At 53.4% G+C, this 13162-nt stretch overlaps 4 protein-coding genes across 4 annotated transcripts; 3 read left to right on the top strand and 1 right to left on the bottom strand.

Annotated features, from left to right (window-relative positions):
• Nucleotides 1-867: 867 nt before the first annotated feature.
• J4E92_001034 (uncharacterized protein) lies at nucleotides 868-2978 on the top strand (the record flags this gene model as incomplete). Its single annotated transcript, XM_051492448.1, has 4 exons — nucleotides 868-1304; nucleotides 1347-1564; nucleotides 1632-2142; nucleotides 2204-2978. The coding sequence occupies 4 exons, from the start codon at nucleotides 868-870 to the stop codon at nucleotides 2976-2978; spliced, it is 1941 nt and encodes a 646-aa protein (XP_051357960.1).
• Nucleotides 2979-3018: 40 nt separating this feature from the next.
• J4E92_001033 (uncharacterized protein) lies at nucleotides 3019-6514 on the bottom strand (the record flags this gene model as incomplete). The annotated part of the gene is made up of 6 exons (XM_051492447.1): nucleotides 3019-5528; nucleotides 5587-5604; nucleotides 5654-6018; nucleotides 6079-6196; nucleotides 6249-6351; nucleotides 6416-6514. The coding sequence occupies 6 exons, from the start codon at nucleotides 6512-6514 to the stop codon at nucleotides 3019-3021; spliced, it is 3213 nt and encodes a 1070-aa protein (XP_051357959.1).
• Nucleotides 6515-6872: 358 nt separating this feature from the next.
• On the top strand, nucleotides 6873-8355 carry ATG18 (autophagy protein; the record flags this gene model as incomplete). The annotated part of the gene is made up of 5 exons (XM_051492446.1): nucleotides 6873-6918; nucleotides 6970-7124; nucleotides 7173-7332; nucleotides 7377-8247; nucleotides 8301-8355. The coding sequence occupies 5 exons, from the start codon at nucleotides 6873-6875 to the stop codon at nucleotides 8353-8355; spliced, it is 1287 nt and encodes a 428-aa protein (XP_051357958.1).
• Nucleotides 8356-8852: 497 nt separating this feature from the next.
• On the top strand, nucleotides 8853-10067 carry J4E92_001031 (uncharacterized protein; the record flags this gene model as incomplete). The annotated part of the gene is made up of 2 exons (XM_051492445.1): nucleotides 8853-9042; nucleotides 9100-10067. 2 exons carry the CDS (start codon nucleotides 8853-8855, stop codon nucleotides 10065-10067), a joined length of 1158 nt encoding a protein of 385 aa, XP_051357957.1.
• Between the last annotated feature and the right edge of the window lie 3095 nt (nucleotides 10068-13162).

Raw genomic sequence — 13162 nt, 5'->3', positions numbered from 1 at the left:
TACGTAGCATCCATTACTAGTACGAGACAAGCAATATATGGGTAAAGCAATCAAAACAGCGAGTGTCTCAGTCGATCTCATGTGCCCGGCCAGCCGGAAGGCTGACTTCACAGAGCTCGTGCTATTTCTCTAGTATTCGAATGTTTCTCGTTAAATTGACGTAACCCAATACGGTCCGCTTATACTCCTCAACGCCGTCGATGCTCGTATCGTCAAGATCATAACTTCGTCTTTCCTGTCACTTCTGCTCTCCTTTGTTCCATTACGTATCCACTCGCAACCGGGCTGTAACCCTGACTAGCGATTTGTGGTATGGGAAACGGCGGCTTCTTGAGGTTCTGCGTGAAGAAGACTGGATGCCGTATTGCGCTGTCGTACACGGGTGTAAAGAAGGTGGCTGGTGTTTGCGGGGGGCCGAAAGGTGGCATGGCTTCGATTTGGGATCGCGGTCTCGCAGGATTCAAAGGCGAGCCTGAGTGTACTGTCGTAGACTGCTGAGAGGTCTGGGATGGCGCGTGGCCGGCGCGTCGCTGTTGGTGCGCGTATGAGGGTGCTGGGGACTGCTGGAGAGGCTACATCTGGTCAGCAAGCGTCAAGGAGTTATGATGGAAAACGGTGAACCTTTGGCCTCGAAGGCTGCAGACTAGAGATCATGTCGGGTTGCTCGCGCGACAACGACTCAGCCAACTCTCTATCCGTCGCAATAACGATGCGGACCCTCAGCTATCACGTACCTCGGCAGACAGCGACCGCGCGCGACGTCATTCTACTTTGTCGCGGACACGGACACTTTTCCGCTGCGGCAAACACCACCCAATCCAGACCAAATATCCACCAACATGAGCGCAGCAACACCCATCTCTCGACATGCGCAGAACGCAAGCGCTGTTCTTTGCAGCCACGCAATGTGCACGTCTCCACACTTCACGTAGACTCTACTCCTCGCCGCCTATTGTCAAAATCGCCAATGGCACATTCTATCGCCAGCACCCTTCTTCAAAGGGCGATAATGCGCCTTCAAATCCACCATTATTCCCGAATCTGACGCTCTCTCTACCCTCTTTCTCGACACCAAACCAGCATTGGGCGATTTTGAGCCCATCATCCGACATTCGCACCGCATTTCTACAAATACTTCGCGGCCAATTACTTTGTTTCCCTCCAACAGCGCGGTCTTTCCCATACCTCCTCACTCCAGCCATCGCCGAGGAAAGGCCACGCCTCCGCTTCCCAGAGCGAGCCATTGAGTATGTGGGCTTCGACGTTGAACGGAAAGCTTTCGGTGGCGCCTATCTATCGGCACGGTATGAGTCTCTGAGAGAAGACACGGACTTTACTGTTCAAAGGTACCTGACCGGTATCGTAACGATGAACCCTGGAGAAGAGGAACTAAAGGCAAAGAGTGTGGATGAAGAGGATATGACACGGGTTATGCGTGATCTAGAGTTGGAGAGGTTTATTGACAAGCCGGTCAGCATGCTGAGCAATGGGCAGAGTAGACGGGCGAGAATCGCGAAAGCGTTGTTGAGTAGGCCTGAGATGCTTTGTTTGGATGCACCGTTTAGTGAGTTTTGATTCCACACGTGCACTGTTATTACATGTTCAAGAGGAGCGAGCTGACAGTGTAACAGTTGGACTTGACCCCATCGTTACCAGGCATATCTCCAAAGTTTTACACCGGCTCGCAGAAGCCAACGCACCACGCATTGTTCTCAGTCTGAGACCGCAAGATGAGATTCCGGAATGGGTTACCCATCTCGTTTACGCAGGAGAGGATGGAAAGGTCGAAAAGATGGGGCTGAAGGAAGAGGTGCTAGGTCATTCACAGATGCATAGGCAAGCTGAAAGCATTGGGGACTCGACGCGGAGTTCCGTCAGCACAGAGAGAGACGAAACAGGACGACTTTCGTCTGGAAGAGAATACTCTACAAGATCATCGGATGCGGCAACATTGAGTCGCGATGGCCACCAAGATACCGACGATCATGTACCCAAGATTGGCGAAGCTATCGTCGAAATGCAAGGAGTACGCATAGCTTACGGCCAGAACTCCGTCTTGGGAGATTGGCAACAGGACATCGACGGGTCATCACAATCCGGGCTGCATTGGAACGTGCATCGTAATCAACGCTGGGGTATATTGTAAGTTTCCATGTACGAAACACGTGTGAGGCATATATTAACTTCGTATTCCTACATCTAGCGGTGCCAACGGCTCTGGCAAGACTACGCTTCTTTCGCTCGTAACATCAGACCATCCGCAGACCTACTCGGCTCCTGTCCAACTCTTCCAACGCTCGCGCTTGCCCGAACCCGGTGTCCCAGGTATCACTATATTCGAAATCCAGTCACGAATGGGCCATGCGAGTCCGGAAGTCCATGCCCTGTTTCCGAAGAGACTTAGAGTGAGGACGGTTTTGGAAAGTGCATGGGCGGATACACCAATTACAAAGCCAAGACTAGATGATGAAGCGAGGAAGAGAGTCGAAGCTTGCTTGAGATGGTTTGAATCCGAACTTAGGCCTGGCTTCAGTGGTGACGGAAGTGTGAGTCTGGAGTGGGCATCTGACACTCTATTCGGTGAGGTATCGTTCTCCGCTCAACGTGTACTCCTCTTCTTGCGCGCCACGATCCGAAATCCCGACATCGTTATCCTCGATGAGGCGTTCAGTGGCATGGACGACCTCGTTCGCGACAAGTGTCTTCTGTTCCTTAGTCACGGCCAGGGTATGGAGCTTGTATTCTCTGACAGTGGCTTGAAACCGGTGAAATGGGAAGGTGAGGTTGTGGTTCCAGGATTGCAAGAACATCAGGCCCTACTGTGTGTCAGTCATAGTAAGCATGAAGTACCTGGGTGTATACGAGAGTGGGTTTGCCTGCCTGAACCAGGCACAGGCCCACCAAGGTTTGGCCGATTTGATGGGCCTGTGGAGCTGGATGCAGGACGATGGAGCGAAGTGTGGAATGAAAAGCACTAGATCTTAACATCATCGTATTCGATCAAAGCATATATACTATCTACTGTTGGTCCTCCTTCACGACTTCCTTCCTCTTCTCTCCAAGCTTATCCGAGCGCTCCAAAATCTCACCAGCCAGCCTCTCCAAATAAAACTTGGAGACGTCGACTGGTAGATCCTTGAATGCTCTGACAATCTTCTCCACATCTCTTCTGCCATTCTCATATGCCTGCAGGTCCCTGTTACCATATACATCTTTTCCAGCCGCGTATCCTTTTTCCAAGCCCTTCCAGAACACATTGACTGCCACGCTCACGCCATCTTCCGGCGTAGCTGTATGACTCCACATGGGTGGTATGAATAAGACATCACCAGGCTTGAGGGAAGCAATGTGCGGATGAGTGCGCCGAAGCCTTTGGTCTTTGGACGTCAGGACATCAATATTGGAAGACGAGCCCCCGGGAGGGAAGCCTAACAGAGAAACATCGGTAGGTGGGTAGAGAAATAGCGTCTTTGAACCGCGTACTTGACACAGGATGTTGGATAGAACATCGTAGTGTAGCCATAAGGTCACGGGCCCTGAGATGCGAAGGGGCGAGCTGTGGTAGTTTTCCTTGACTAGATTGCATACGTCCGGTACGCGGAAGTCATCGGATATAGTCGGAAAGTCATCTTCGAGTTTGGTAGGCAGCTTGTTTGGCTGGCTTGAAGATACAGCACGAAGATATTCGTGAGACCCTTCTGCGATACCGTCTAGGAAATCTGCCACTGATTTCTTGACGTATGAGAAGTTTTTGTCCTTGAACGTCATACGATCTGATGTGCATTCATGGATGACGAGGTTTCTTTTGGGGCCAAGCTTTGCTTTCAGGTAGTCAAGTGTCCATAGGTCTGTGCACGGGCCGATATCGAGGCCTTCGATGATGGCCGGTTTTGACGCAGCCGCCAGCTTCGCAAAGTCATCTGACGACTGAATCTGCACCCTTGCGATCTGGGTAGTACGTGCAGTAGTAGTAGGTCTCTTCTCCACACCACCTTTCTGTCGCCGACCTTTGGGTCCCGTTCCAGTCGCGTTCGCTTGTGTTGTGCCTGCTGTGCCTTCTGTGCCTGCTGTGCCGCTGATCTGACTCGGCACAGCGCGACGCCACGACTTGGCCCCTTGCGCATTGTCAGGAAGGATGACGATTGGGTCTTCATTCCAGTAACTTCCCATTGAGAAACAGACCGCCCCTCCTCCTGCAAGCACAATCTCGCCTCGAGAGGTTGAAACGGCCCCTACACCCACTAGCAAAGGCCATGTCGTTGGCGGCAATGCCTGCATACTGGGATGCTCCACATCGATGGTCGTGTCCTTGCATGTTAAGAGCAGGAAGTCGTCTGATAGAGAGTGGATATGCTTCTGTGAAACACCTCCAATCAACAGCAGAGAATCGTTCCAGGGAACTAGACTGGCACCTATACGCGCGTATGCAGAGTTCTCCAAGCTGCTGCGAACGTCATTGGCGCGGTCCTTAAAGTTGAGCCTAGGTGTTGGTGTGGCGGAAATGGACCACTCCCACACCGCGTCTTGTACGACCACGCCGCTCTCGTCTTGTCCACCTGTCAGCAACCCCCAATCTTGAGCAAAATCGATCGTGGACATCGCGGCGGCGAAGCGTGCAGACGGGCGCGGTCCGTCGACGGGAATGCTGTTCCATCCGCCGTTGGCAGTCCATAAGGCACAGTAGTGTTCGGCATCGAGTACTGTGCCGTCACTGGCTTTGCCACCAAAGACAAAGACGCCATGGATCTGTGATTTCCCGCTTCCTATTACAACAGCAACAGCAGAATGGCGGTACCGGGCTGGCATCAGGTCGTCCACTTTGGCCCAAGCTCCCTGGTTGAAGAGCCAGCAATCTGCATAAGCCTGGGTGGGCGATCCGCGGCCTCCGACCAACAACGCTTCACCGTTGCGCATTGATGTGATAGTATGGCATACGCGGGCAGCAGGCAGCAAGCCACAAGGCTGGATGGTACGATCCCCGTTATGATCCTCCCGCGTCAATGTGTCCATATCGGCGAGACGGGCTTGCGTCCCTTGACCTCCGTGGAAGGCCACCGAGTCCTTGTCGAAAGCGAAAGCTGCTGTGAAACGACGTGGCGTCACGGCACCACCACCCGATAATTTCAAGGTGTGAAGGGTAATACTTCCCGCATCAGCGGCTTTCCTGCACCCTGTGGTGGCTGTTGCCTCGCCATAGGCTAACTCAGTCGGTCCACTTTGCTCTGCATTTGAAGCGACGAGTAGGAAGTAATGACCCCCAAAGAGCGCAAACTCTTCCCACTCGTCAAACGGCTCCACTGCATTCAGCCCGCGTCTAAGGGTGGGAGGGGTAAAGCTATCATCAGACCATAGATCCCACAGATTGCGGGCCATGGTTATTGTGGGCCATCCTGCATTACGGAAACGAGCGGCTTGCTGGTTTAGTGATGAATGCAACTTAACCGCGTTGATTGATGCTTGTAGCTTGTCGAAGTGAGACAGCATTGTCTTGGCAAAGGGATGAGCTGGGCCTTGCGGAAGGTACTGTTCTATGCAGTATGGAGTCAGTATAAGCGAACTGGTACATACACATGAAGGAATGAATACCTAGTATGCAGAAGCGAGCTACAGATGTTAGCATAGCTTATGGGAAGGGTTTGACGAATCTGCATACCGTCTTCGATAGTACTAGCCCACTGTATGAGAGCATCAGAGTCCTTTAGCGGCATGTAGGTCACAGACACTTCGGCGACGAACAGGATTGAAGACGAGGGGACATCGAACTCGGCCCGCAGAAGTCGTTCGAGTGTGGCAAGGTCTTTCAGATCGCATCCAAGAGCTATGTAGCTGTCGCTACGAAGATATACAGGCTGTTCGGACTGACGGAGTTTGGTCCTGAGCAAGGCGTCTCGAAGAAGACCATTGCTAAGCATGGTATCTCTCTTGCGTTGCATCAATTGTGGATAGTCGACGTCGACGAATGTAGATGATTGCGTGAGGGCCGGATACCTGTGCCAAAACTGGAAAGGCAAGGGATCACTTTCCGGACTTAGTAGCTTCTCACTGTGTTAGAGTCGAGACGACGGATGTCTTACTCACTATCCACATCCTAGGTTCACCACAATCTTGGGCTTTCCGTTCTCTTCTTCCAGAAACCGGCGGACTACTTGTTCAATAGCATGCATTCGTAGCCAATACCCGCGATTGATCAACGGATCTGAAGGGCATCAGTCCATGTCTCACGTGCAAGTGGTATCCAAGTGACGTACTGCGTCGAACGAACTTTGGTACAAAAGGCTCATAGAAGTCAGGCTCATTGCTGAGATAGAGTTTCGATACGCTTCTCTTGGACACAATGCTGCTGTCATTCGTCTGACATTGATATTAGTCCAGTGGCTACGAGGATGCTATGGGCGGAAGAGGCTGGGGACCTCACGTTCATGATATCCACATCTCTTCTCTCGCGCAGGGATTTCTGGTTACCCTTGCGCTTTGCAGCAGCCTTCTTGGAGCGCATCTTGGCGTCTTTGGCCATGTTCAGGTCTTCACGATGGGGTGGCCATGGTCTTGGGAGAGGAATGATTTTTGGAGCACCAGCCACTACGCGGGGCTAAGCTGACGTCGGGATCCCTGCATGGGCGCGTGAACCATGGTCAGACGGCGGTAGCTGCAACCTGCGATCAGGCCCAGGCTATCTTTTTCTATCACTTGCACCGGCGTATACACGCATCGCTATCGGCATCGCAATCGCTCGGGCTTGCGATTACCTTTGCGCATCCGCTTGTAGGGCTTGGACCCCCGAACGGCGGCCAACAGCTTCACCGAGCTATCACGCGGATAGTCCCCAGCCCTCGCAGCACCCGGAACCACGCAGCCAACGCCAGACTCCCGCGATGAATTTCGTAACCTTCAACCAGGACCACAGCCATCTAGGCGTTGGTATGCGCTATGCCTGCCAGCTGCAGAACATGTACTGACCTAATCGCATAGGCACGCCCAATGGCTACCGCATATACACCACCGACCCGTTCAACAAGCAGTCCGAGTCGCGCGAGGGAGATGTCTCCAGCCTTGAGATGCTCTTCTCCACGTCGCTGGTAGCCCTCACGCTGTCGCCACGCGTGCTGCGTATACAAAACACCAAGGTTCGTCGGACAGGCGACTCTGGCCAGGCACGCACTGACAAGGACAAGAGGCACTCGACCATATGTGAGATGACATTCCGGACAGCCATCCTCGCCATGCGCATGAACAGGAAACGCATCGTCGTCGTGCTCGAGTCGGAACTCTACATCTACGATATAAGCAACCTGCAGATGCTCAAGACGGAGAAGACGTCGCCTAATCCCAATGGTACGTCGCAAGAAGCAGCACTTCACAGATACTAACTGGCATAGCCATATGCGCTCTCTCAGCATCGTCCGAGAACAACTACCTCGTGTATCCGCTGCCCACCAAAGCCGCACCCGCTACCTTCCAGCCGCCTTCGCACGCGCCGCCCAAAGCCGATCACATTGCACCCACAAGTGGAGAAGTCCTTATATACGATGCTACAAAGATGGAGGCAGTCAACGTGATTGAGGCGCACAATTCTCCGCTATCTTGCATTGCGCTGAACAGCGATGGTACTCTGCTGGCGACGGCATCAGAAAAGGGCACCATCATCCGCGTCTTCTCCATACCCGATGCGCAGAAGCTGTACCAGTTCCGGAGAGGCTCCATCCCGGCCAGGATATACAGCATGTCTTTCAACTCGACATCGACCTTGCTTAGTGTATCGTCCGCGACCGAGACTGTCCACATCTTCCGCTTAGGAGCGCCCAACAGCAGAAGTAATAGCGTATCTTCTGGGCCTAGCAAGCCCACGGGCGCGTCCCATGCACGTAGCGGAAGTCGAACGAGCCAAGAGACAGCGGATGAATTCGGTGCCAGCACAGCAGATGTGTCGACTCCGGAGCGGAAACCCATCAATCCCACTTTTGGGAGCTTGATTCGACGCACATCGCAAACCGTTGGAAAGTCCTTCGCCGCTACCGTCGGCGGATATTTACCCAGCGCTGTGGCAGAGATCTGGGAGCCCTCGCGCGACTTTGCGTGGGTCAAGATACCACGCTCTCCGACAAGCTCTTCCACCGGACCTGTTAGGAATGTGGTAGCGCTGAACAACAACGGTCCTCAGATTATGGTAGTTACCAGTGAAGGCAACTACTATGTGTTCAACGTGGACTTGGAGAAGGGAGGCGAGGGTACACTGTACAAGCAGTACTCGTATGTTGTCCGTTCGTTTACTGCCTTTTGATACCTGCTAACGTTGACTGCAGCCTTCTTGAACCGAACGAACTCGCAGCAAGCAACTCACAGGATTTGCCGGAATAGATATCCCACCACATGGCCCGATGCACTTTCCTTTAAGCCTTTTATACTTCTTCTTGCATTGCCTCTGGCGTATTTGGTCCCACATTATTCCCCACGGGTTGGCGCACATGCCTTTGGAGTAGCACGATAGTCTTGATTTACGCATAGGTGCATACTGAGCATCCCCATGGCTCGGCAATATTACTTGCTTTTTGCGGAAACTTTGATTTCGACAGTGATGTCATGCAAGTAGTACAGTAGAGAGTTTATCGAATCTGGCGCTTGCATCGTGCATGAACAGATATCGTGCATTGCTCTAGCGCGCTCCCGTGCCCCGCCCACGCGTCATTGGCCGCTGCCTGAACTGCAACCATAGTACATTTATTTCCATCAACCTTGGAACTTCTTCAACACCACTACGCTTCTATAAAACACCCACGAGCTGTAACTACCTTCACGAATCCCCTCATCCACTCGGCGAAACTTCGAAGACCACAACGCACCCGGGATCCGCGAAGATGGTACACCAGAATACAACGGGCAACCCGCTAAGCTCGGGTTCGCTCGCGCTGTTCATGGCAACGTCGCTACCAAAAGGCGAATCCTCACAGCTCAAGAATGGCACCGAAGCCGTCGCGCTAGCAGTACACGCCGGCATGCTTGCTGTTGGCTTCCGCCTGATCGGGCTGGGCGAAGACGAGCGCATAGGTAAGCACCCATCTCATTCACCCTCACCTCTACACGTCATAACTCGGGAACTTATAGAAGCGCACGCAGACGCCGAAAACCCAGAGTCGTTACCGAAAGAATGGAATGCGTCATCCTCATACGCTTTCAGATACGCCCACGCGCAATCAGCCATGGATTATCTCGTCAAGGTCAATAGGTTGGGAGGCAAAGCTGTCGTATACGCTCTCGCGCTCGGCGACGACAAGACCACACATTTCGAAGTCACGACCAAGGACTACATATCCGAATCACAATTACCATTCAGTGTGTCTGAAGATACATCAACGGAGCAGGTGTCGGAGAAGGTGCAAGAGCTGTTCATCTCACCAGGCAGGCTGAACGACCTCGGCTCGCTCCTCAAGATATCTGTCATCCAGAAGCTGGCACCCGGGCTGAACAAGCCAGGCTACGAGGAGGGCAATACCGACCGCGAGCGCACCCCTACAGCGGATCGGCAAGAACCACAACGAGGGGGACCTGCCAACCCACGGCAGCCCCCCACCGAACCGGAGCCCGCACGACCATACCCTTTCAACGATCCTCTCGCCGCAGAGCCAGGCTCGGGGCGGCATCTCCCAGAACCTATACCCGGCTTTGACGACGAGTTGGGCATGAACAGACAGCCCGGTCGCATGCCCGGCAACAACCCCATCAACATTGGGCATGACGACTTGTATCCACAGGGTCTGGGACCTAACGATCCCCTTCGGCCACACCTAGCAGGAGGACTGCCACGACCTGGCGGTTTTGGCGGCGGCGGGATGCATCCCACCTTCGATGATCCGCTGTTTCGCGGTCAAGGCGGACAAGGTGGATATGATCCCAGAGCACCTCCGGGGGCGCGTTATGACCCTCTAGGACCAGGCGATCCACTTAGAGAGGACAGAGGGAGAGGTCCTATGTTCCCAGGCGGGGGCGGGTTTGGAGGGCCTGGTGGTTTCGGCGGAGCAGGTGGACGACCGCCGAATCCATTCGGTGGCTTTGGTGATGGAGACTTCATCTGAGCACCCAACGAAAGATTGGTGACGAGCAGAAGCGATAGGTGAAGAAGAGACGACGAACAATTCACGAATGACGATTAACACGGCAGTATGATACGGCGTAGTAGTTGACGTGCATGCGGCACAGGCAGGGCAGTGCTGCACCGCCTCAACACTGCATCTCGGTGCTTGCGCAGGTACGATATGTAGATGAATATGTATTATATTTAGAACGACAGACGTCAATACCCATCATGACAGTTCCATATCGAAGTCTTTCTGATTGTTCATGCAATGAGCGAAACTCATCGAGCGTCAGTGCTGGGGCTTAGATTCCCCACCCACTTCAAGATACCAACGATGAATGCAGGCGAAGCAAGACCAGCGCTTCTAACAATACCGATGCCTGGACTCATGCGCCCTTCATCGAAGTAAAGTTTGAGTGGGCAGGCGTCTCCCAGACAATATTGTGGCCTTAGGATCCCAGCCGCCAGCACAAGTTTCGCAAATGCCTCAAGGCATTCCGGTGAGCATCGTCACTGACTCCTGCTGCCTGGCAATAACTCAGCTTCTGCCCAATACTAAGCGGAGATGTATGTGATGAGGTAGAGTCACTTGGCCGTGAGATATGCCTGCCAGTACCTGAAGTCAAGGTTTCCATGACCAACGAAACATCTATTGGTATCTGCAAGGCATGCTATAATCGTGTCTAGACTGTGGTGTAACAGGGTACGCATGAAAGATATAGTGTATCATCACGGAATGGTCCTTCACTGTACAGCTGCGGAGCCTGGGGTGTTGTGATTGGAAGCAGTAAGACGTCTCGCTTGTACCGGGCCGCCACTGTGCAGGCCCTGGTCGTTCGAAAAGCTACCTCACCGTCATCAAAGACAGAGATTCAGGCGGTGAAGCATGCTCTCGCAGTGATGGCTGGTCTCGGTCACTCTGGCCTTTCGCTTGTCACGAACTCGCGTGTTACATTCTAATCCTGCTATGCAGTCAGTGCAGTAGTCTAACCAGCTGGATACTTCCAAGGTTCTTGTCTGCATGACAGAAGCACATCGTACCAGAAGCAGGCTCCTGCGTAAAGCTAGGAAACCCCATGTACAAGGAACGAGATACGTAGGTGGTTATGTGGTTTCACCGCACAATCTATGTCTTTTGGGGAAGAAGAAGCGAACCAAGCTACTACCTGCCTACTCCTTAGCTCCTCCCAAAGTCCTATACACATGGGCGAGCTCTTCGATGCTGTCTGAGAGCTTGATCAGGGAATAAGAGACGAGCTTCACGTCATGGCACTACCAGCCGTCCGCTAGTCACCTTAGTTTTGCGCCGACACAGACTCGCGACGCGGATGGTGGCTTACTGACTCGCTTTGTACATACAGTGGGAGTATCAACCATGGGCTCACCTTGGCCTATTTACCACGTCGTTGGGTCGCACATATACGGCTGAGACCAAAGGATCACCCTGACTGTGGTGGCGACCGACTGTATACTGCCGGTGGCCCAACCAGCGGCTGATGTCTCGTCGATGGTGGCTGATGGTCGACTTGGGCAGCGTCGCAGTACCTACTTTTCTGTATCTAGCATGTTTTCCCCAGTATCAAGCGTCATATGGTGTGATACTGGGACCCAACGTTTGATGTCAAATGGCGTGGGGTCTGAAAGCGCGCTTCCGGCGCACGGGCGTTCGGGGAGCGCGAAGAACGACCTCAGTGATTGACCTGATGTTACGGGCTGAAGACATGTGCGGTAAAGTTCGTAACGATAATCGGCGGCGTAGTGTCTGGAGGATTGTCGCACTTTGCGTCAGCCACTGCGGAGAGCTGATGCGTCTTACCTGCTTCCAGAAAGCAGCCTCACCCGTGAGGCACAGAAGCTTACCTTCACATCCTCATGATCCTACGAAGTCTTCTCGACCCATCTCCCCTCTTTTTTTCGGCCCTGATTGAATACACTCCGAAGGGCGCCAAGGGCACATCGTCTCGCCCTCCGAGCCAATCAGTAGGAAAAGTGCGAGTACCATGCACAATTGATCTTTACCCACATGGACCGGTCACAGTGACAATCCAGCACGGGAGCAGACAGCCTACAGACATGGGAGATTCGGATGCCGGCATCCTTCTTGCTTGCTGAGGCCTGTCTGCCGTGGGCCGTCGCAGGTCGCGGCGTCTAAGCGCGAACGGCTGAACCGTTGAGAGGGTAAATTTACCGCCATTCGAGACCAGTGTTAGCAAGTATAATCGACTTGTCACTTTCCTGTTTCGCATGTCTCCTGCCTAGACGGGCCAATATGCGTTCACCCCTCCCGCTCGAATTATGCAAATATCCATCTTTTTGTCTCATCCCACCGGCCTAAATAGGGCTAAATGCATGGCGGTTGCTGATAACACTGGTGTGATGCCGATCGGCGGGCGGCTGGCGCGTAATCAATGGCCACGAGAAGGCACAGTTCATCACACGTTGTGGCAACGGGCATATGCAGGATGGGGAATGGAGGATGCCATTTCTCAAATTGCAAAGACGGAGTCGATCCGGGTGTGACCGCTGTCGCATATTTGCTCTTGCCTGAGTTGGATTGTTGGACTGCAGGGTTTTCGTGTTGGTCTCCGTACCTCTCGGCTTCGTTTCGCTGCATGTTTTTTTATCCACAAGGAACGCTTTGTATAGCTCGGTAAGATTTGTCCTGCAAGAAGCATCCTTCCGGGAGTCGTGGACATGCGCGTGCCGGCGTCGTTGGTCGGACTTTCGTATCGATTGGTGTGACAGCGTGTCTGAGCGCCGAGAGATCGCTACCAGTCTGCTGGATGTGCTGTCATCTGCAATGCAGCTTGCGAGCATCATAGCTCGACATCGCCGTCTAGTCATTTGAGTTTTCGATGCTCGTACGATTTTCAGGCAGGAAGTCAGGGTTGTGCTTCCCCGCAAGCGAAATGAGGAGATCCAGGCTTATCCCCCGCGGAGGGTTCTTGTCTGCGCTCGGTTTGCGTTCATCGTTGCTATGATCGGGCGGCACAGCTTCGCGCCCACTAAGTCGACGATCTCGGGGAATCGGCCGTTTGTGGACAGCAAACGCTTGCGGGAGTTTCCAGTTGCCGCACCGATCTGGCTGTGCCT

Source organism: Alternaria infectoria (assembly GCF_024043175.1).
Source record: "Alternaria infectoria strain BMP 0036 chromosome Unknown scaffold_1, whole genome shotgun sequence".
Lineage (NCBI taxonomy): Eukaryota > Fungi > Ascomycota > Dothideomycetes > Pleosporales > Pleosporaceae > Alternaria > Alternaria infectoria.
The sequence above is the reverse complement of the archived record's forward strand: the minus strand, read 5'-3'. Positions and strand labels throughout refer to the sequence as shown.